A 24,796-nucleotide genomic window follows, 5' to 3' on the forward strand; every position below is an offset into this window, starting at 1 on the left:
TCCTGTTAGATAGTTAGATGTTAGTAAAAATGATTACTATGTTCAAAAATCAAGAAGAGTGCTCAGTGAAAAGCTATTTTTATGGAACCATTGCAGGATATTGCAGGAGACCTTGGGAGTCTTTATCATTTGGAGTAAGAACTTACAACTGGATGCACAGAGGGAGAGATGAACAATAGTTTGGTTTCAGTAGTAGGAGAGAGGTCGAGTAGAAAACAAGCTTGTCTGTTTTCATTATGGAGCTCGTACACAGTTGCAGCTGAGATTAACCCAGAAATAAGACTGAATGGGAAAAGAGGAGGAGATCAGAAACGTACATCATGTTCCACCTCCCTCCAAACCAAACCCCTGGCTCTCTTGAGGCAGCTCCTCTGATGGGTACACTGGAGAGGGAGCAGAATCAGAAGCAAGGACAAGGATATGGTAACCAAGAATGGGAGAAGATACCAAAAATGAGTGTGGTTGATTAATGTCTTAAGTATTGATGGAGGATGTTGGACTACTCTCTCTAAACATCAGCTATTAGTAGGTTGGTTGAAACTTCAGTAAGGTGTCCTCTGTGGCTGGTGTCTGAGCTGGCTGAACAGTGCCTGAAACAGCTGGAAGAGAGGATGTCTCCTTTGTCTCAGAGATGAGACGAGTCTATGGGCAGTTGAATCAGGAGGGTATTTTTGCATGGTTAGGGTTTGATCAGCAACCTGGAGAGTAGGAAAAGGGAGTCAGTGAGAACAGGTACATAAGGAATTCAGATGCAATGGGGTCACTGGAGACAAAGAGAGGATTAGAGTAGAAGAGCAGAGGTTTAAGGATTTTTCTTAGTGTGGATGTAGACTGCTAAAGGCACTGGATGGTAAGAGAAGAACAAGCCCAACAGAGGAAGGAGCAAATAGTTTCAGAGAGTGTGGAGACCAAAATAGATATTTTATTTTTTTGTAATTAGTAGACCCCCTACAATGTAGTTGTTATTAGTTACATGAAATTGTAGTCTTTCAAAAATAAAAATTGCATATGTTGGAAATATTAAATTTTCCAAATCTTTAGGAAAGACATTAAAAGCTAGATAATAACTGAACAATAATGAATTTTCTGTATTATTTAGGATATAAACAGAATGGCCTTTTCTGCATTGTTTATTATTTTTCCAAAGTACTTTTGCAACATTTGTGGCTTACTGTTTTTTCCTGACTCCTTCCAGTGTAGTCCAAAATTATTTTTCAGTCAGGCAAAATTTTGGTGTAGCAAAGGAAAAGTGTGACCAGTTTTCTGGGGCTGTTTTTTCAATGTTCTTGGCAAGAGTGAAGCCAGTGTTCTTTTGGGCAATTGGTCAGTAATGTTTCCATGTATCTGTAAGAAATTGGTCTGAGAAGGTGTAGTCCATATTCCAGACATGACAATAGGAGCAACAGTTTTCTGGCAGTGCTATTGAAACGTAGTTAAGTTTCAGTGGTACTAAGTCTGGTATAATATTCCTTGAACAGGCTTTTACATCGTTTCAGGTGCCAGCTTGTAGGAGAATGTATCATCCAAATGGGGTGAAATATATAGCAGCCATCTAACTCTCTTTTTAGGTATTATAAGTAAGCATGCAATATTTGAGGTGGATCCAAATTTTAAATGTAGCATCTGAAATATTTTAAAATAACAAAGTGTCATTTTTTAGATAAAATATTGCTTTGAGGAGTAACTGCTGGATGCGTACCTCAAACATCATTGGTAAAATAAATAACACTGCTAAAAGGAAACCATGTAAGTCTTTGTGATCTGACTATTTTGCCTTGTATGCTTATTAAGCATTGATTTTTTTTTTTCAAAAATGACCTTTCACAAATGTGGCATACGATCAACCACCAATGTTAAAAATGCTGTTAGAATTTAAATACAACTGGAAAAGCTAAGGTTTCAGAAAAATGGATTTGGAAACAAACAATTCATTTAAATAGCTTTTACAGTACAACATGATGCATGCCAACAGAACACTGCATTTAGTGCCTACCAAATAAAGGTTATCTAATTAGCTATTTAGAATACAATGACTAAATAATGGCCAAAATTTTTTTATTTGTTTGTGCCTTAGAGTTTTGTCGTCTTCAGTTGAGGAGATAAAAAAGGGATGTCTAAGAGAGAAATCTTTACAGATTGCAACTGTGCTTCAGCCATATATTTTCAGCAAGTTGCAAGCTGGTCCTCAGTCTTGAATATAGACATGACTTCAAGTGTGCTTACTCATAGGGTAGAAGAAAAATATACATTTGTGTACAGATTTCATATTTGAGGCTGTGGCACCATTCATCTCTACATGGAAAAATACCTGTGAAAACACTTGAGGTCAAAGCTTAATATTTTGCTCTTGTGTACATTCTCTTGTTTTCATACAGGGGATTTATCAGTGCAAATGACAGATACATACATCAGGCTCCAGTAGGAGTGGTTCGTTCAAATTTTGAATTTTATAAAACACACATTGTATTAGTATTCTTTTGTTTCCTTTCCAAAATTAATTCTAAACTAAAATAAAGGGATTCAGTTAATGGAAGTCTGCTCAAACACTTGTAGAACAGGTGTTCTAAGTCTTATAATCTGCTGTACCTTTCAGTGCCAAAGGGATTCAGTTAATGGGAAGTCTGCTCCAACACTTGTATAACAGGTGTTCCAAGTCTTATAATCTGCTGTACCTTTCAGTGCCCAGCCAATATTAATATAAAGGGCAGAAGTTAAAGCTCCATAATAATGGATATCCTGATTTATAACACAGTTAAGAGCTGATAGGTCTGATTATATTGCCACTTTCTCATCTTAAATGCTCGTTCCTGTTAGTCCATCACTTATAATAATTTAAAATATCAAAAAAAGAGGTTTCTGGAGGTGAATTAAAGCTATGGGAAGATGGAGCTTTGAAGGTTTGTTTTCAGTAGACATTTGAAGCAAAAAGAAGTCAGAATGCTCTGTTCAGAACCTATGGAACAAATGGTAACGAAAATGTGTTACCGTTTTAATTATTATTGCCCATGTAACATGGGATTTCTTGCAGCCATGTCCTTGAATAACCATTTCTTAACTAAAATGACACAATTCTGTAGCCAGTGATCCATGACTTTAAATATTTGGAAGGGCTATTGATTCACTGAACTGGAAGAAACTAAAGATGTTGAGGCATATTTTCAAAAGTAGAATTACATGTATTATAAATTATGTTTGCTAATGTATACTCTAACTTTTAAATATATTTTTTTTTAAAGCTAGGTACATGTAATACACTATTCAATTTACCTGTAATAGCCTTAACTAAACATTGGTGGCATCGTTTAAATCAGCTTTGTGTAATATTAGGAGAGCTGCTAGCACCTACAGCACCTCCTGCTGTTCCCATGTCGTGGTTCTCTGCATGTACCTATTTCTGTTTATGGTAGTCCTTCTCTCTAGGTAAATTGTCCATAAGACCAATGATTCCATCAGCAAATTATCCAGAAAATGCCGTCAGTGCGCCTGGTGACATTTGTGCCACTGGTGGTTTTGTTGCCATTTCAGTGGTCTAATTAAATTGGCAGTTTTCTCTTGTGCCCAGCATCGTTGTCTCCCTTCCTTTGGCACCTGAGCTCAGACCTTCTCCTTTTCTCTGTCCTTTTAACTGAATATCAAATGCATTATTGATTGCTCCTCTTCCACCCTCCTCGCTTCCACTCCCCTCACCTCAACTTTTTTTAATCTTGTTTTTTCTTTCTTTTTTTTTTTGATTGGCAGTATCATCCAGACAAACAGAAGGCAGATGTGCCAGCAGGAGAAGTGGAGGAGCGCGTGCAGAGGTTCATCGAAATCGATCAAGCGTGGAAAATTCTAGGGAACGAAGAGACAAAAAAAGAGTATGACCTGCAGCAGCGTGGTAGGTTCCTGCCAAGGAGTGCTGGAGTGGCAGCAGCTCTTTAAATAAGCAGGGGCTGGGAGTGGTAGTTAGATGGTATTTTAAAATGCTGTTTATTGCTGAACCAAATGTTTCTTTCGCTCTTGTCCTACTTTCGAATGCGGATCCATTATTTATAGCTTTTGCTACACATACATTAGCCAGTGAAAACATGGAATTACTTCCAACAGAACATTAGGTGGCGTTACTCCTAATAATTTGAACGAATATGAAATTTATACTAATTACAGACCTTAGCCCTATTTATTTTATTAAGGCAGCTTCATTAAGGGTTCTTAATTTTAAGTCTTATGCTACATTTTGTTGCAGTATCTTAGATATAGGTGTTAATCCATTTATACCCAATGTTTAATGTGTGTGGGTTTATAAGCACTTCAGAATCATTAAGACACATTCTTTTTGGCTGTGTGTGTTGTGGTGGCTTTCATAATTCATCTGTAGTCTAAACTAGTCTTTTTAAAGCAGGTTTATAAATAATATTCCAATATAACACATTAACTAGGCAGCCCTAGCATGCATTTCTTTTTATACCTCTCAGAAAATAGCTTCTTAAAACAGTGACAGGCTGTTGTGAGAAAGAAAGGGGGGAAATGTAGGTCAGGTCTGTCACACATGGGCTACCATTACATGAAGTGATAGGCTGTCTTTCTGCTCTGGCCTCAGGATAGGAGTCCCTCAGCCTTCCATTAGAACCTTCAATAAATGTATATCCACCCTACATGTTAATGGGGGGAGTCAATAATAGTGTATTGCCTGTGGGGAAAACACTCAGTGGCACTCTGCAGTAACACACTCTGGTCCAGCATTGACGTGTAGCCACCACCACTTTTGAATGTGTCTGATAAAAGCCCACTGTCTCTGCAGCTTGTTATTGAATTCTCTTCCATTGTACATTGGCACACCATCAGACCTTTCTCTCTTGTGCTGATTTTTAACTCCCCTGCCGCTGCGGATACCAGAACTTTGAGAGACAAAGGCTTAGTCATTCTGGCAGATATGCATCACTGCAGGATAAAAAGAGTGATATATAATTGTATATACCCAGTATGCATTCTCTAGTTAAATAATCTTGTGTTGCAGACTTTGTGTGGGGTTTGGAAAAGAAGGTGGAGGAGTGCAAACAGAATTGTTGAATAAATATTTTAAAAGAAAGGAAAAAATTGCATCTTGTGCTAATTTGTTATGCTGTGTGTTATGTTGTAGTCTTAAGATCAAACTTAAATAAATTTTTTGTCTCAAACTTATTTTTTTAAATGCCAGAAGAGGAATTTCTGCTACCCGGTGCTCTCATCCTATTGTACTCTTAGCATTGTAGCCTCAGCTCTGTCTTCCATTTTCACAAATTGTACATGCACAGGAAAAAAGAAACATTAGAGATTAAGTTAGAAGTCTTTTGTGAGTTTTACCTAAAGCTTAAATATAGACCATGGGGTTCCATTTCACTTGGGTCAGGTTAATCCACAGAAGTAGAGAGCTACATCAAGATTTAATAAGCTACTTTGTTTTCCCATGGAACTCAAGGATACTGCTATAAATTATTTTTGACAAAATTTATTCTACGGTATTTTAAAGGTTATCTATATTTCCTGAGATTCTTCTGCATCCAGATGAGTTCTTCTAAAAGCAATCTCAAGATTCTTTAAAAAAGACTTAGTAAATAAAGAAAACAAAATGTGTGTTTATTTACACAGGTATTTGGTAATGGGATAGATACGATTTAATAGAGAGGCTGCCATTCACAGAGGGCCTGCTGTTTCAAACTAAGCCACATGTAACATACATGTGGGGTGTTGCTGTGTTCTTTGCAGCTTGTTCCCTGGCAGCAAAATGGTGGTGAAATACATTCTAGTTCTTTGCATGCCCATCAAGCTGCTTCTGAAGTCATGATTCTAGACAAATTCGTAGGCACTGCTGTAAACACGCAGAAAAACAAAGGAATTGAGACAGCAGCCAAGGGGAATAGTGATGGAAGACATAAAAAAGCAAGTTAGTAAGAGTGCAAGGCCTAGGAAGCAGAACCTGAAGGATGCCAGCAGGAAGTTCTTTGCTTTCTAGTCTTTTTCCCATTTCACAGATTGTTTATTTGTATGTACCTTCTTGTTTTATACTAACCAAATATTAATTGCTTGGCCCAGAAATCCAGTGGCTAGAGAAGTTCTAAGAAGCTGAATTTCTGTGGGGCTCTATGGTTTTATTTGTGGTTTGGTGTTTTTTATCGACTTGTTGAGAATAACAAGCACATGTGCTTTCATATCTTGATACTGCTGCTCTCTGAAGGTATCACACTGATCTACTAATTTTTTTGTGTCTTCAGGCCATGGTATTAAAGAGGAAAGGACAAACCTCAAACTCTTTAGATGTTTGGCTTAAATACTTATCCAAGCCTCTCTGGTCTGGAAATCTTACAAGAACTGGTTTTTTTGCATGTTTTGTGAAAATTTTTCCAATTCATTGTTTTGGCATTTCATTAATGATGTTAGAATACCTTCTTATAATGGTGAATCTTTTGCTTCCAATCCCTGTGAAAATTTTGGGGGATGGAAAAAAAGCTGCGTAACAATTTAGCTATTAAGAATTGACTTTTTTTTTTCCTCAACAGATTTTCTTCTTAGAGATTTTTCCATTCTTTGTTCAGTATCCCATTTAGAAAAGATGAATATGCAGTTAAAATAAAGTTTGACAGTAATAATTACCAAAAGTTTTTCAGTGAGCTTGGAAAAACTGTTATGGTTTTCATATTAGAGGTCACCTGAACCCTGAAAGCTGTTGCTTTTGTGATACAGTTTGAAAGAACAAAACACTTTTCACAGAATCAGAGAGTCATGTAGGTTGGAAGGGACCTTCATAGGTCATCTAGATCAATGTTCTACTCAAAGCAAGTCCATGTAGGTCAGTTGCACGGACCTTCTCCAACCTAGTTTTTAATATCTCCAAGGATGGAGATTCCAGAGCTGCTCTGGGCAGCCTGTTGCAGTGTTTGAACACCCTCATAGTAGAAAAACCAAAATAAACAAAGTGAAAAAAACGAACCCAGAATCAAAATTGACAAGGAGAAGTGTAAGGTCTTGCACCTGGGAAAACATAATCCAGGAGTGTAGTACAGGCTGGGGAGCAGCTCTGTGGAAGGGGATGTGGTTGTCCTGGTGGACAACAAGCTCAATGTGAGTGAACAGTGTGCTGCTGTGGCAAAGGAAGCCAACAGAATGCTGGGTTGCATCAACAAGGGTATCATCAGCAGAGATAAAATAATTCTCCCACTCGGTGCTTGTCAGGCCATACCTGGAATACTGTGTTCAGTTGTCGTCCACCCTATGCAAACAAAGAGGGTCCAGAGAAGGGTCACAAAGATGATCCCAGGACTGCGAAGCCTGCCATATGAGGAAAGGCTGAGAGAATTGGTGCTGGGCCATCTTGTCTAGACTGCTTTTGCCAAGAAAGGTTGGATCAAATGATTCTTGAGGTTTCTTCCAACTTGGTGTTCTATGATTCAAAACATGTTTTCCTTCTATAAAGTCAGATATGAGGACTCTTTCTGCAACTTGTGTCTTTCACTTTTAATCCTACCAGTGTGCACCTCTGAGAAGTCTTCTCTACACCCTCCTATTAGGTAGTTGTAGACAATGAGATGCCCGTGTTCTTTTGGCTTCTACTTGTATGACGTTTGTGCCAACCTGTGACCATGCTGGCAGCCCTCTGAACTTGCTCCTGTATGTCAGGACTTTGCACTGGGGAGTCCATAACTGGACATGGGATTCAGATGCAGTCTTGTTAAGTGCTGAGTAAGAAGGGTAAAAAAAATCACTTCCTTGACCTATGGCTACACTCTTGCTAATACAGCCCACTGTGGGGTTGGCCTTTCCTAGAAGAGTGCTCTGCTGACTCATGTTGAACTTGTCCACCAGGGCCATCAGGTCCTTTTCTGGAAAACTACTTTCCAGCCACTTGTCTCCCAACCTGGACTGGACTGTTGCATTAGGTTATTCTTTAGGTTATTCTTTAAGGTCCCTTCCAACCTAGAAGATTCTGTGATTCTGATTCCATCCCAAATGCAAGACTTAATCCTTGTTGAACCCTTTGATGTCCCTGTCAGCCCATTTCTGTATCCTATCAAGGGCCTTCTGAATAGCAGCCCTGCAACTTTTGTGGATTTTTGATGATATATTTTGATGATACAATTAAATACACAGGATTTAAATACACAGGAATTTTGTATCTAAATGATTGCATAATTAAGGGTAATTAATTTTACTATTTACTTTTACATTTTAATAATGATTGATTAACAGGTCACAGTTAAAAATAAATAATTAAACTGATTAGTTTGATAAATTTCTGACACTAATAGCAAATAATGCAAAGCTAGTAATGGGACTGACCCTAAAACCCATTGCTTTGTATATGTTTTTGGAGCAGAGGGTGGAAAAATTTAAGAATCTAAAGTTTTTTCCACGTAAGGCTCCAGTGAGATTCTGTCCAGAATGTTTTTATGTGATGATGGACACAGGTGCCCATAAAGCAGAAGGGTTGGTAGGGTGGGGAATGTAATCAACAGTAGGAGTTTTCACATCTTAGCACGTACCTCCTTTTGATTTTCAATTTTTAAATTACATTTTTAGAAAAACATTGCAGATACAATTTTCATACATGAAATACATATTCCAGCATAATTTTCTTTGTTCTTGCTTCATTTCTTAGACATAAGGAATTGCCAGTGTTCCAGTTTATACCATTTGTCTCTTAGAACGATGCTGGTCCCATCCTCTCTGTACCTTTCCTTTAGGCAGTGGGGCACAACAAAAATCTTTTGTTAGCCTCAGGTAGCTTATTTTAAAATATTTTGTCACTAATTCAGCTCCCACTGACAAACCGACCTCTTTAAAACCTGAAAAACCTTTGAGGATGTGTCCTCACTCTCAGTTAAGATTCTACTCCAGGTTTAGAAAGGTGTGGTCATAAATTAGAAAAATGAAAGCCAAATAGAAGGTAGCTCCTCCCCCCCGACCTTGCTCCTTCCCCATTCCTCTCCCAGTACAGTGAACTGGAAAGGCTGGTTTGGAGAGGGTCACTTTCCCGTTAATCCAGCGTTCCCTCCTGCTCCAGCAATAGAGTGAGGATTCTGTGTTAGACATCAAGATACCTTACATAATTTGGTAAATAGGATGCCAGAAGAATGACCTTACACATCCACTACGAGAATAAGCAGGAGCAGCGAGACGAAAGCCGGCAAAAATGCTTTTAATGGGTAGCAGAAATGTCAAGGTGTTCAGCTGCCTACCTTATTATCAGCAAGGAAAAAAATGAATGCAGCATAGTTCAGTTGTTCCTTGTTAAAAAAATTCCTTCTTAAAAATATACTTTCAGACTAAAATAAAGCTTTTAAGATGGCTGTTAACTTGGGCTTTTCAGTGGGCTTTTCTTTAAGTGACAGAAGCGCATGGATGTCACGGCTGTAGACCCTCAGCTACTGCTGGAACTCAATTCTGATCTGTGTTGGCTACAAGCTAAGCAGTATTCTTTTGTGGTTTTTTAACAAATATAGCTTTTTGTTATGAAAATTCTTAGCGCGTGACTTTTTAAGATTTCAAATTAAAGTAAGCATGGTTATTTTAAATGAGTGCAAGAGACTGAAGCTTAAGTAATTATTTAAAAATTAAACAGTCCATTAGAAAAAAATAACTTGTGAAAACGTCGATGTTTTGAGTACTGTGATGCTTTTGATGCTGAGTAGATGCTATGAACAATATTTCATTGACAAAATTTTTTTTGAACTTTTTTAAATTATGTGTTTGGTTAAAAAAAAAATCAACCCTGAGAATATATGAGTGATAAAGAGCTAGAAAAATCTTTAAAGTATTATGACTATTTTTACTATTACCATAAACTGTTAAAAGGGTTAAATTTCCATTTACTGCTTGCAACCCTTTTCCTAAAACTCAGCCTTAAATAGCCCAAGAAATATTTATTGTATCCTCAAGTGAAACTTAAATACCTTTCCTCTTTTACAACTTCTGAATGACCCAGCAAGGGCTCTAGTAAAGCTTTACTGAACCAAGCTGCTAATAGTTATTTAATGTTGTTCTGTAGCCTGAAAGAATCTCAGTAGATTTTTCCTTTTAATCTCTTTGAATTGCAGGCTCATAAACCTCTCTGATGAGCCTGCCAGTGTTTTCTTAGATCCTGCAGTTGAGACAATGGAGCTGCAGAATCCTTTCACTTCTTGTTGTCAGACAAATCCAATAGATGGCAAAGCCAGGCAGGCTGGACTTCTTGGGAATTAAAATTTGGGTTTGAAGTTATGGGAGATGATGGGGTCCTCACAGTTTTCCTGACGTGTACAGCTTGGTATGTGGAGTTCTGTGGTTTGAGTAGCCACCACAAGTGAGCAAGCCTGCCCCAGAGCTCTGGAACAATACCCATCTTAACCTCCTCCTCCAGCAAGGAAGGGAAAATCAGACACAGATTTACTTCAGAGAAGCACTAACGAGGAACTCATGGCTATAATAATAATGATGTAGATGAAATAAGGACAAGCACAAGAAATATTAGAGTCACTACCACGCTCCGTGTTGGCCATTAGGCTTGTAGTTCTGCTTGTAACCTCCCTGAGCTCGTACTGGGCTTTGCCTCTGTTTTTCAGTAAGTGGCTAAATTGGTTTCTTGTCTCTTAAGGTATATTATATGGACTGCCCAGGGAGGTGGTGGAGTCACCATCCCTGGAGGTATTTAAGAAACGTGTAGACATGGCTCTTCAGGGCATGCTCTAGTGCCCAAGATTATTGGTTTGTGGTGGGATGTTGTGTGGGTGGGTGATGGTTTTGGTTTGGTTGTTGTTGTGTGTTTAGGTGGTGGGTGGGTGGGGTTTTTGTTTGTTTTTTGTTTGGGTTTGTTTTTTTTTTTTGTGGTTGGACTCGATCTCTGAGGTCCCTTCCAACCACTACGATTCTGTGATTCTGTGATATTGGGTAGTGTATTTAATAGGAGAACTAGAATTTAAAAAATGGCTTTTTGAGCTCCAGAAAATAAGTTTTTCCTGCTTGAACCAGCTAAGCAAGTAAATGCAGCATACAAAAGGGATTAAAAGGAGCGGTTACTGGATTATGTGCTGTTTGCAGACTTCCTCAAGTCAAGTACTAATTGAAAATTTACATCTTTTGAGACAACCAGCAAGACTTTCAGATTTGAGCATCGGATTAGGAATAATGATCTCTGTTCAGGCTGGGAAGTGTATGAGTGATTAATTTTGCCTGTTGATTATTTTTTTTTTTAATTGTTGTTTATTTTTAAAATGACAATTGCAGTACTGAATTAGAAAAGCTTGGTTGAAATTCTGTTCCTGGGCTTTGTCCTGTGCTGTGTGTGGAATAGAAGAGAAGGTAGACTTTCTCAGCCGCTGCCTTCCTGAGTCACTTCACTTGAAGCATGGTAACCTCAGGAATTCACATCTCCCCAGTTCTTTGCGTGGTGGCACATGGTCCTTCTGCCCTTTTTTTGTGTTTTCTGCCAGCAAGAGGTGACCCAGCCCCCACCCCCCATCCTACAAAACTTGTTCTGAGTTAAACCCCACTTTGTGAATTCCAACTAGGAAAGCCTGTTTCTCTTAACTCATTTTTTGCTACCTACACATGAAGCTTAGGAAAATGTGTCCTTCCTACAACCTAAGAGACCATTTTCCTTTGTGAATTTTTCTTCCAAGTATTAAAAGAAACAGGTGAAATAGGAAGCACTGGCTTTTTTCACACTGTTCTCACAGTTGCAGTATTGTCATCTTCCACCCCAGTGGAGAGAGGAACCTGAAGGTATGTAGGTAGCTGGACAGATTTCATTTTGATCTCTGCTTTTTTTCTTTCTCAAGAAAGAGGAGGAGGAATCTTTACCTCACAGGAGGCCTCTCTGAGTGGTTTTGTGGGTGTTCTCAGGACATTCACTATTCCCCTTCTCATGTTTTGTAGCTGGAAGGCTGTACCAGTCTAACCCCAAGTAACATTGGAGTTATTTGCATGAGTTAAGACCATCTTCCCTTTTATTTTATTTTGGAAATTTCATGCAGTTAGCTAATGTTCTGAGCAGGTGGTATGAAAAATGTGACTGTGTTTCATAACTAAAACATTACCCATAGGTGTTGTTTATGTAATTGAGAGTGTGCACAACAAAGAGAGTGACTGATTGACAGGTATATCTTCCAGTTGTCTTTCATCTTTACACTCTTGCTGATTATGTTTTTTTCCCCTTTCTTTGACAGCAGTAAAGCATTAAGTGTGAGTGGGTTAATTTTCTTTTAATTCTGACCTTTTCATTACAGAATAGGTGTACATCAAAGAGGCTGTATTGATTCTATCATTATTTCCAGTGTGTCTGATTTGTTTTAATTCAGCAAAGGTAACATCAAAGAGGCTGTATTGATTCTATGATTATTTCCAGTGTGTCTGATTTGTTTTAATCTCCTTCATTAAAACTAATTTAGATGAAGCTCATTCTCAAGGATATAGAACGCACCTTTCTGTTAAAAATTAGAATATCATTTAGTTGCAAAATAAAGACCGGGACATAATATTTGGTTGGTTTGTTTTTTTTTTTAAACTGGCCTTAAATGATCAATTTAAAAACCCAAAATGTAAGTATTAACTTTTCTCTTTTTTTCCCCTAATTATACATAAGGATAGTTAAAATGCAAGGTGTTCATTTCATGACTGGTACATTACATTAGTACTTATATCTATGATATTACACTTTTAAAATTGCTAAAAGCTATGAAAGGGAAACAATTTTAAAAAATAATTTAAACAGCAAAAGAGCCCCAGAAAACCAACGAAACAGATTGGTTAGATTTTATAGTTAATTCAGATAATTAACTACAGAGATAGCTGTGATTAGCTATTGCTAGGATTATACTTTCATAGTAGCCTTAAATTGCTTTGCAACAACTTACACTGTTTTGTCCTAAGGTAGGAAGCTTTCTTGGGACAGTTAATGTGTGAAATCAACCAAGAGAATATTGATGTGTGTCTGTTCTGAGCCACTACTTCATGGTTCAAGCCCAACTTCTGAAGAGTAAGGTGGTTGCAATCGGAGGAGCGATGTTTGGTGACAAAAAGGGAAATACTCCATTATCTGATGGGATACAGGTTGGAGTTGTGCAGTTTTTGTGGGGTGGTGTTGGAGCAGGTAGCTGTGAAATCCCTTGTCTCTACATCTCAGTCCAGAGCAAAGAGCAGTTATGTAGAAGCAGCTGGGAACCATTTAGAAAACCTCACAATCTAGTGATTGGGTAGGGAAATCTCTTGGGAATTAAAATAACATAAAATAATCTGGGTCTCTGACTTTTCTGCAAGTGCTTAGTAAGTAGTTCTGGAAGAAGAAATTCTTTCAGTGCCAACTTTTCATAGAAAGCTGTAGACAACACTGTCTGCTCTAGAAAGCTTGATGTTATTCAACTATAAAAGTTGTTTAAAAACTCACCGAGAGAAGGAACACCTACTCTCTCAATAACAACCTGATTTAAACCTTAAACAAGCACTAAGCTCCCGAGCCTTGCCAAACCTAAGGCATTTCTGTGTATGTGCTAACGATCAGCTTTCAGGCATTTCTGGTTCTTTAAAACAGCATCTGGAGAGTTGGAGCTTCCAGGTGTCAGGCAGCAGCTGGAAGCTTTTGTGTAATAAGTTGCGAGGGGTTATGTGCTTTTTTTTTTTTCCTTTTAATATTACCTTTTATGGCTTCACTTGTCACTCTGTTGGCAAAATCTTACATTGTCACGATAAGGAACTTGGTGTGAACTTGGTACATCAGATATGAGCGTGCTATTGCACAGTTTGCATTGGATAATTTCAGTTTATTGAACACTTCTCATTTCATGCTGCACGTGATGCTGGAAGAACCCAGGGGATCAAATGGCAGCAGATCTCACGGGTGCAGACCAGAACTGACCACCTCTCTGTGCTGAGACACTCGTCATCATAGAAGATGACTTGTAGTCTTCCCCTAAAAGTGTTTTTCATTGATCTATTGTTAGGAATATCTTTTTGCAGGAATCTTGGTGTTCTTCTGGCACACCACCCTAACGTTTACTTGGTGCTTATTGGGAGGGAGTTATTTGGCATCTCCTGTCCATGGGAGAATGGGTTGCCTAAGAGATATTGTGGGGTCTCCATCTGTGGAGAGATTGTAAAATCCAGCCTGCTGCAGCTGACCCTGCTCGTGCAGGAGGGTTTCATTAGGTGATCTTGAGACGTCCCTTCTGACCCTTCCGTGATTTTGGGAAAAGCACAGGTAAGCTGACAATTGACAATTTCAGCTTGTGGAAGTGTAGTTACAGCCAGGCTTTGAAAAGGGATTTATATTAAAACAAAAGTTGGCCCCTAATGCGCAAAAGTACTGGTTTCAGTAGTGTCTTAATTTCAGTAATACATCTTCACCATTTACTTCTCCTGGCTACAGTAGGATATTTTCTAAATTAACTAAAATTTTAGAGAACTGCATTTTTAACTGATGAGGTGGTGTAGGTATGAGACTCTGTAGTGGGGACCAGACTAACTGCTAGGCATATAAAACTATTAATTTATCAGGAAGAAATAAGGACCTGTGTGTTATCAGGGTTGAACATCTGTCATGTTTTCTTTATAGAAGATAATCTGACAAAAGAATGGCCACTACACGCACAAATATGTCTTGAGGATATGTCCTGGAATGAAGGTATGAGTGCCCTACCACTTGTTCCCAGAGCCTTTCGTTGTCACTGCAAATGTTTTCTATCTTTTCTGCATCTTATACCATGATGTATGTCTTACATCATTATGTTGTCTTATTGTAAGTTCTTATTTTTTTGTATTTGCCTCAGATTTGGCTGTTCTGTTCTCTGTAATTACCTGCATTGGAACTTAACTTTCTGTGATGTTTATTTTGCATTCCTTCTTCATCTCTTCCCACCCCACCTCCTTGCCCCAGCTTGTGGTACCACTTCTCATCTCGCTCTCTCCTGGTTGTGTAACTGAGTGTTTAGATTTCCAGAGTCTTCCCTAATGTCTTGTGCATCTTCTTGTTCTTTCTCTGATGGTAGAATGCAAGGGTTTTCCTACAGACTTTTTTTTCATCTGACTGTTACTTCCCTCCTTTATATTATGTCCCTCTAGCTTTATTTATACCCTATATATACACTATAGTATATAAGTATATATATATTTTACATATATTATATATAAGTATATTACATATGACATATTATATATACTTCCCTCTAGCTTTTGTCATTTACCTGCTTTTTGAATTGAATGGCTGATTTTTTTCCCATTTTTTTGAAGGAGGAAATCCTATCTACTTTCCTTTCTTCTGTTCTATTTTTATTTCCTGGGTTAATTTCTTTTGGAACCATCCTTGATCTGCCCGACGGATGACTAACACCCCTCAGTTTTTTCTTTTAATATCTGTCTCTTTCACTGATGTGCACCTTCTTATTATTTGCCTTTTTTTAAAGAGACTACACTGACCCTGGCTGTTTGGTGTAAGAATGCCTCACAGGCATGGAAAGATTTTAAGACTATAGTTATTTTTTGGGCAACAAATGGTAGCACAGGTACTGACATTTACAGTCCAGCAGCGGGAGGTCATTTGTTATTAAAAACAGCTTTGTGAAGAAAATCCAGAATAAATTCTTGATTCTTCTCAAGCACTAAAGGCTTTTTTGTTTTCTTTTTTGGCAGATGAACAATGTTACACTCTTTCATGTCGCTGTGGTGGGAATTACACTATCTTCAAGAGTGAAACCAAAGACGTATCTTTGGTTTGTTGTGACACATGTTCACTCGTCATCGAGATCCTTCAATGATTGTTTCAATCAAGGACATTAAGAGTTACAAACTTAAAAAGACTGGACAAACAGGGGACAGCAACTTGCTAAAGAAATGTATGTTAAAGAAAAGGGGGCACTACAAGAACAAGTTCAGTCAGGCTTAAGAACGGAAATGTGCCCATTTGCTCACAGAGCTCTGCGGACATCAGCCTTGGTTTTTTAACTTCTGCAGCTAAAGGGCTCGTTATTAAAATCCTCCCCAAGAGAACACTAAGTTCTCTACAACTGGAATACAGCTCATGAGCTAAATGAAATTTCTTTCCCAGCAAACAACGGAGTATCTCAGTCTATATCAACTATACCTTGGGCCCTACCTCTGAGGTTAAATCCTTTTAACAGCTCAGATGACAAAATTTAATCAGGAGGCATATACCTGAGAATGCTTTGAAGATAATAAAGAGCAAGGTGCGTTAATGGGAAACAGGAACATTTTCAATTTCTGTGCTAAATATTTAACTTCATTAAATCCTCACAAGGACTTGAGCCTTGGAAAAAGGTGGCAGAGACTTGCAGATCTCTCAGGCTCGTTGTCTCGGTCCGAAGTAGCAGGTAACTGGAACAGTGCATCTATGTTAACTATCCAGCTTGGAGAGTTTTTTTCATAGAACCATAGAATGGTTTGGGTTGGAAGGGACCTCAAAGATCATCTAGTTCCAACGCCCCTGCCATGGGCAGGGACACTTCCCACCAGACCAGGTTGCTCAAAGCCCCATCCAGCCTGGCCTTGAACCCCTCCAGGGATGGGGCAGCCACAGCTTCTCTGGGCAACCTGTGCCAGTGTCTCACCACCCTCATAGTAAAAAATTGACTCTCTCCATCATCTGAATAAACAGTGTCTTCATCCTTAGATGAAAAGTAACTGGGAAGCTGTGCTCTGGGCCCTACTGGGCGTACAGTCCACCAGGCCAAACTGGAGCCAGTTTAAGGAAAACCCTACAAAAACAGATATAAGTGACTAGCAGATCCAGAACCCCACTGGTGGTGTTCTCAGTTCCAATCTTAGCATGCCACATTACCTGCTAAAGGAGGCACAGCCTATGTGTGGCTCTGGATGTGTGACAATGACAATGTAATAGTGCATTGTGCCTTTTTCATCCCTTGTTAACAGTCACTGCCAACCTTGGCTTGTAGTAAAAACCCAAACTTTCTAATAAATCCAAGCACTTAGCGCAAATAGCCAGAGGAAACAGAGTAAGAGCCAGATCATTTGTGTTGATGGCAGCAGTGTATCATTCCCACTTTCAAGTTAGATGTAATCTCAGAAAGAGACATCTTTGTCAAGTAATACTTGTGTTTATTCTAAACAAAAATAGTTCCATTGATTTTAGTAGAAAATACTATGAAAGCTGGCCATAGTCACTTAAATCTTTCAATCATCAAGAAATCTATGGCCATTGGGACTTGCACGTAGAAATCCGAAGTCATTCAGAGGCCAGATCTGTAAAATAAAATACAGTTACAAGAGATTTTAATCACAACTCAAAGTTCAGTATTTTAATTTGTTATAACCTGCACCATTTTTTAGCTCTTTGGTTGACAGGATATATGAACTTTTCTCACCTGTGTGTTTGTTTTACCAGGAGTAATAAATACTATATATCAGGAGGAATCATCATTCCATAGTGGCTGGAGACAACACTAATTTATACACAGCGTGCTTTGCTATGGCGAGCCTCACAAATTAGGGGGGGTGGGGTGGTGTGTCCAGCCTTGGAAATAAATAATTCCTAGGAAATATCTTTTAAATTCAAAGTTTTCCAGCTTGTAAACCTCTTAAGAACTTACAAGACAAAGTATATATTTTTGATCCGTCTAGGAGAAGAAAGAATACCATGGACATTATCTCCCAGTGCAAGTAGTTCTGTGAGGTGACCATTTGTATTTCCAAGATGGACATTTGAATGGCAAACGCCAAACATTGGAAAAAAATTTCCTCAGGCTTATAGGTAAGCTTATACCATGCAAAGAGGTATAAGGGGGTGGAGCACCTGCCACCAGCAGGGCTCTCAACCAAGGGGCTCCTCTGAGAAGGGGACTACCATGTAGAAAAAGAAGGAGCACAAATCACAACCAAGTAGAAGCACAAGTGTCACAGAACAATGCTCACCAGTAAGAAAAAACTTTCTCCCCAGAAATTAACTATCTAGCTGCTCATACTGCTGAGTGATCCCAGGAGTACTTTCCTCTGAACATTCACTAATTACATGTAGGCTGGTCTGGGATGGAAAAAAAAGTTGCAGGGAATCAAGGGCATTCTTTTACGCTTTGTCCTTTGTCTCCCTTGACTGCCTGTGTCTCCTCAGCACACGTTATTTCAAGGACGGCACAAGGGGATCAGCAGGAAGAAGGGAATGAGATGATGTTGAAGAAGGAATGCCCTTTGTGGCTCTCATCCCATAAAAATCTCACAGCCTCTGCTCAAGATGAAGTGACCTAAACAGAGAGAGATGATGCTCTACCTTGTTCCCAAAGCATCTGTCAGTACAATGTTTATCTTGCTCATTTTTCTTAAGAATTTGATCTTAAGTAAAGTATGCATTCACCTTCCAGGAACAGCAACTTACTCCTTAACTGAATTCCTGGAACACCCACAGCACAGGAGGAGCTTTTGGTGCTTTCTGCGTGGAGTGCAAAAGTAATTTGCTGAGTTTACAAGAGGAAGCACAGTGCCAAGGTTCAATATTTGAAACCCCATGACTTATCCCCAGCACCAAAGACAACGTCAGAAGAGGCAGAGGCAGTTAAGGATGGACATAGCATCAACTTGCTACTAGAGTAATGCACTTCCAGCATGTGCTGCCAGGCACTCTCTAGACTTGCCTCTCCCAGGCCCCTTGGGGCTCTGGGCTAAATTGCCATCAGCTGGACTGTGCCTGGGCCCTCTGGAGGACAGGAGATGAGTCATTTCCAGGACCTCAAGTTCTGAGGATGTAAAAAAAGCTTAAAGCTCTCTTGTGCAAGTATCTTAGAAAATATGTGTCTTTTGGGGGGGATGAGCAGTTAGGAGCATGAGGAACATCTGCTGATATACAGAAATACACAGAAATAATATGCATATTAGCCAGTGAGCTATTTAAAGATCCACACAAATACACAGTGATACGAACCAATAACAGAAGGGTGTTTGTGATCTTGGTTCGAAGCAAAGCTACGGCACTGAAGGCTCTCCTGAGGGCCCGTGCTGGCTGCAGGCTGGGTGACAACTCTTTGTTTGGCCTTGAAGGCAAACGGGAGTAAAAGGGAACAGGAATATCCCACGTTATAAATCTAAGCTGATCTGAGTAAAGGCCCAGAGAAGGAAGTATCTTAAGCCATTCGCTACGGCACAAATCTCTTTTCAGGCAACTCAAATCACACCTATTGCAACTTGACTTTCTTTCAGTGAACGTAATCAAATTTGTTTTAAATATTGTTTTGATAACTCAGTTTCATCACAGTAATCTTAGAAGTAAGAGTTAGAATAAAAATGATGTTTTATCCAGTCTGTGTGCAGGAGAGAACGTGAGAAACAATATTCATGGTTGGAAAGATGATGGAACAAGCCTTCTCCGTGAAACAAAGACCTGCCACTGCGTGTAGTAATTCCCAAGTCTTTTAAAGTTATGACAGAAGTTGACTGTGACTTGTTGGTTCAAACTGGCTAGTCCAATTAGCAGCTATTTCCCCTTGCCCTCTTTGGTTTGGCCTACATAGATTTGATCTGATGGACGGGGGATAAATGGGGCTAACTAGCTCTTTTGAAGATAGAGCACAGGTCTATTTTTGGCGTGGAGCCTAAGCCCAGGGAATGCACAGGATATCCTGCCTAGGACAGGATGAAGCATGAGTTCTGTCAAAGTGGGACTCCCAGGCTTTTACTGAATTTTCAGCTACTTTGATTTCAGTGGCCTTTTTAAGGAATGAACTTGTCTTTCAGAGCGGCAGCGGATATGCTGGCAGGGAGGAAAAGGGGCAAATAAAATTACATATCATTTCTGCATTAAGGTTAAAAACTGGTGCAGCAACACTGACTGAGACTCTGAAGTCTTAACTTCACTGATAAGCTACAGAGAGAATTAACATTTATGTTTTGCCAAGAATAAGTTGCCTAAACAAGCTTGGTGCAAGCTCTCTCCTGTTGAAATCCATTGCTTCTAATTAGATTATTTTGCATCTACTACTAAAAATGTAACTTGGCATTCAAAGGCACTGCTACATCTGCTTCTCCACAATCCTCTTTAAGCTTCCATTCTCACAGAAGTAAAAGATTCTTCATGAGAAAGAAGCCAAAACTCTACCAGACCACGTTAAAAAGCATATATAGGCTTCTTGGCCAGTGATCTACTAATTAGCTACCACCATGCAGACTAGCTGTATTCTGCTGCCTTTCACTGTAACGTTCAATAGCAACATACAATAGCAAGATCACTGCATTCTAATGTGAATTACCATAAACAGCCCAAACTATAAACACTCATTTGAAGAATAAACTCATTTTTGCTTTTGTTAGGCACCATATACTTAAATCTCATTAAAGTGTTAATAATCACTCCCCCATGCACCATCATAAAACAACTGCTATAAAATTTAGTTAAATCATTATTTTGATTAAGTATCAAGTGATTGCATACTGTCTTTTTAAACAGACAATATTCTGGAGTCCTAAAGTGCTACTTCAGTATGTAATGTCTGTGTGTAAGTTCCATTCATTTTACAGAGTTTACTGCTTGCCAAATTTAGGGTTCAGTCCTGGCAGGCACTTCATTAAAGTCTCTCAAACATCTTTCTTGTTGTGGTACAAGCTGGACACAAATTTATTGCTGGGGAGAAATACTGGGAATAATTATGGCTGTCCACATACATAGATTATTTGCTATCAGTGCCCTTAAAGTAGTAAACAGCAGTTTTTCTGTATTAGTACATCAGTTGGTGAAATACTTTTTTCAGTTGAATTATTAATGCCACATTCTTACTAAGAGGCCTGTCAGCATATTAGCATCATTCTGTTTCAGCAGTTAATAATCCCAGCTAAAACTTGGGTCATAAAAATAGCCCTATTTCGAATCAGCATTTTTTCCTCTGGTGTGCATGGCAGGGCAAACAATAGAGGGAAGGAAGGGAGGGCACTCCATAAACACTGGGGAAGAACTCGCAGCAAATGCTACCCAGAAAGAGGAGAGGTCAGGCACAACGCGGTGCTGGGGCTGAGGGGGACATGTTAGTTGAGGTTTGGGAAGCAATTAGTGATTACGGCCAATAGCTGCAAGGTTTTTTTTGAAAAGTCCTAAGCTGTGTTCATAAAAACTGTAAATTAAATATATAAAACTTTGTTAAATTGGAAAGATCTGATCCTCCCCGTGTGTGTACTACAGCTGTGCTAAATTATGGTTTTGTGGATGTGTTGCAATGTATGGAGAACAGTTTTTATTGTTCTGAATGGCAGCATTTTAAATCTAGCTTCATAAAAGCTGGTGCATAAGTCTATAATAAATACATATTCCCTTTTTTCTAAGATTAAACTTTTTATGGAGAGGAAATTGTCTTAATTTCTTCTTTTTGGTAAATGAGTAAATTAATAATGCAGATAATATGAAAAAGTAATTTAGTGTGAAATAAAGCTGTAGAATTGTTGAAGCAGAAGGAGAAGGAATCGTGGAGGTTTATACAATACAATATTAATTCAAAGCATTTTTTTTTTTTAGTAAGAACGTGGCGGACAATTATAGTGGCCCAGATTTGACTTTACTGTCAAGGCTTTTTCTCAGACTTGGTTTAAAAAGCAGCAAGGCCAGTCTACACGTCTAAAGAATGCATGCAAGTCCTAAAAAGATAATGGTTTCCTTCATCTTTGTTTTTTGAACTATGGAACTCCACTTCCCAAATTACAGTAACAGTGAGATTTGGAGCTGCCCTTGTCTGCTGTTTTGCAGAGGCAAGAATCAAATGGGGGAGGAAATGTATATCCATAGAGTAAGGTGCATGCGTGCTGCATGCAGGTGTAGATTTATGTTTGTATCAGGCTTGGGTTTGCTTGCAAAATAATTGATTCAGTTTCCAAAGGCAATGACTGGTCAAAAAACAAGTCCTCCCTCAAAAAAAACTCCACCATTGTTGAATTGTCCTTTTACAGCAAGTGGCTGGTGTGTTCCATAAAGCTTTCCTTTATGTTTGCTCCAGCCAGACAGTTGAGGAGGCAAGTTTTAATACCTAACACCCAGGCATTAAAAATATATTAATGCAACTATTTTTAAATACTATATATACCTTAAAACAAATGCGTCCTCTTATCAGTCCGTACGGAACAGGTCCATAGCACCTGGAATCTGTAGAATTCCTGAGATTATCACCTTCTAACCAAACATGTCCTTTAGGCACCTATGATTAAGCAAGATCGAAATGTTAAAAAAAAAAAAAACAGAATAGAATGGTATTAAGCACAGTTTGCCTTACAATATATCTTGATTTCTGTGTTCTGTATTTCATGACTGCATAATGAACTAATTTTTTTTATTGAATCTAGTAAGACACAGGGCCAGATTTGGAGGGATGAGAAGGAGTGCTCCAAAGTATCTGTTCTATCATGTGCTCAAAAAACAATGGTTTGCAACAAAAAATCCAAAATGAAGATGTAAGAGGTTAGACCAATGTGACAGGGTCATTAATTTAATAGACTTCAAAAGAGGTCATTAGGATGTTGACTGAAAATCTGCCCTCCTGTCGCAGTAACAGCATGAACAGGGCAGCCACACACTCATCAACATCCTGGGGCCAGCACCAAGGCTAGACCTGTTAGTAGATTCATGATGAACTAACTGGTAATTGATTGTGACATCAATTACGAATAATCTCATCATTTTATCGGAGTAGGCTTGTCAAAGTTCTAATTAAGATCACAGTTCATTCTATGTGCAGGCAGAATCCACAACACATTATATTGCAATAATGATGATCACAAAACAGCAAATCCCTTTTTATAATTTGAAAATTAATGATGGTGACCTTATACTATATGACAAAGACATTTCATTGCCTATATATATTATGCATTAACTATATTACATACCATAGATTCATGGCATTCACTGCCTGACTCAATGACAAAAAGAGAAATAGCAACATAGCTGTATTAATTACCTAAATACGAGCATAAAGCTTTCATATATGAAAAAGTTACTACTGTAAGTCTTAAACTAAGATTTCCTCTTGGAATATACAACAGTATTTTGGTATGTTTCTATAAAAACATTTCAGATATAAATAACATCTTACAAGTTGCCAAATAAGTTGGCTGGAAATTTAAAAGTAGCAACATATTCTCAATCTAGATAATATTTAATGTGGACTTTAGGTTAACATACATTTTTTCAGAATCAAATATGTACTTGAAACATTACTACGCCCACAACTCAGAGGAAAAAAAAAAAGGAAACAAATAAAACGCCACCAATTTCAAATGAAACTTAGAGTTTTATAAAACCCCACCAATTTCAAATGAAACTTAGAGTTTTAGCAGTATAAACATTAATGTTTTAGAAATAAGCCACATAGACTCATAAATACAATAGTCTACATATATTCAATGATAATAGACTAAACAAAATAAAATACCACTACTCATAAATACAATAGACTACATATATTCAAGGATAATAGACTAAACAAAATAAAATACCACTCTAGTAGTAAAGTCTGGGTGTAAACCATTCAGAATAAAACCTGGTCCCCCAGATAAACATTTGAGGGAAATGCAGCTGAAGTGTAATTGTTGGTACTTAACAGGATCTGGCCAAGGAACACTTATTGGGAACCTTGTCTCTGAATAAGGCTTTTAGACTCTTGCTTAGTGATGCTCCCACCTGCCTGTTGCCAGAGGGTTCCTTTGTTGGGCTGTGGCAAACGTATAAGCTCTGCATTAAGAACCAATAGTTTGTCTCTGATGGTGGCAAAGAGAGGTATTTCCCATGGAAAGCATATTTGAGCCTGTCCTCCCAACCACCCCCTGTATTTCTCTGGTAATTTGTATTTCACACATTCCTGTCTGGCATTTTAGAATACCATGGCAAGCGTATGTGAGCCTGTCCTCCCAACCATCCCCCTGTATTTCTCTGGTAGTTTGTGTTTCACACATTCCTGTCTGGCATTTTAGAATTTGTCTCTGATGGTGGCAAAGAGAGGTATTTCCCATGGAAAGCATATTTGAGCCTGTCCTCCCAACCACCCCCTGTATTTCTCTGGTAATTTGTATTTCACACATTCCTGTCTGGCATTTTAGAATCTGTATGTGGAGTTGCAGACCAGCAATGTGTCTAAACCTTTTTGAAACCTACTGATACTCTCTCCTTCCAGTCTCCTGTATAAAGGAATGCTGCTGCCTTTGTTTTAAACTGATCTGCTACTCCTTTAGTTCTTGTTCTCCCAGTCCTTCAATACAGGAATTCCATACTCAGCTCCTCTGCCACCTTTGTTATTTGATAAGGCTTATCAGATTGCTGGCACGGGCATGGAAGAGCTCTTGGTTTCAGCTAGATGTCTTTGGCCCTCCTTCTACCCAACAGCTTTGCAAAGAAAATAACCAACCAACCAGAAGTCAATTTAAAATAGTTTTGTTTAAAAAATTCTATTTAGAGTCAAATGACCTGTGTGGAATATACATCTCATCACATCTAGACACAAAGTTTTGAAAGGTCTCTGTTTGAGAATAATAATTTTGTTTAACAAGTTCTATCTAGAGTCAAATGACCTGTGTGGAATATACATCTCATCACATCTAGACACAAAGTTTTGAAAGGTCTCTGTTTGAGAATGTACTGACAGTCCTGTTTTCCTCAAAAACTCTGTGGAATACAGCCTGTCTAGACACAAAGTTTTGACAGGTCTCTGAGAATGTACTGACAGTCCTATTTTCCTCAAAAACTCTGTGGAATACAGCCTATTTGGTATGTCCACCAGCAATTGTCAGTTTGGTTGGATGTTCATCTCACCTAAAGCATTCCCATCTTACAGGAGTTTATTTTTCAGGTGCATATTACCATGCAAAGCAGCGTTCTCACCTTTCTGAT

At 38.6% G+C, this 24,796-nt stretch overlaps 2 protein-coding genes across 4 annotated transcripts in view; one reads left to right on the forward strand and one right to left on the reverse strand.

Moving 5' to 3' along the window:
- Positions 1–21,274, forward strand: part of DNAJC24 (DnaJ heat shock protein family (Hsp40) member C24) — a 44,137-nt gene extending 22,863 nt beyond the window's left edge. For 2 of the 3 annotated variants that reach the window (XM_014949269.1, XM_014949270.1), the window contains exons 3-5: positions 3,739–3,877; positions 14,537–14,605; positions 15,610–21,274. In XM_014949269.1, coding sequence (XP_014804755.1) covers positions 3,739–3,877; positions 14,537–14,605; positions 15,610–15,734 — 333 coding nt within the window. In that variant the 3' untranslated portion in view covers positions 15,735–21,274. The remainder of the gene's footprint in view (positions 1–3,738; positions 3,878–14,536; positions 14,606–15,609) is intronic. The other variant, XR_001412835.1, reaches the window with a different exon arrangement.
- The window catches only part of IMMP1L (inner mitochondrial membrane peptidase subunit 1), a 39,362-nt gene continuing 31,601 nt past the window's right edge, over positions 17,036–24,796 (reverse strand). Inside the window, exons 5-6 of the mRNA XM_014949268.1 lie at positions 22,002–22,112; positions 17,036–17,196 (exon numbers count right to left, since the gene is read on the reverse strand). Coding sequence (XP_014804754.1) covers positions 17,128–17,196; positions 22,002–22,112 — 180 coding nt within the window. The 3' untranslated portion in view covers positions 17,036–17,127. The remainder of the gene's footprint in view (positions 17,197–22,001; positions 22,113–24,796) is intronic.

Source organism: Calidris pugnax, unplaced genomic scaffold, assembly GCF_001431845.1.
Source record: "Calidris pugnax isolate Ruff unplaced genomic scaffold, ASM143184v1 scaffold177, whole genome shotgun sequence".
Lineage (NCBI taxonomy): Eukaryota > Metazoa > Chordata > Aves > Charadriiformes > Scolopacidae > Calidris > Calidris pugnax.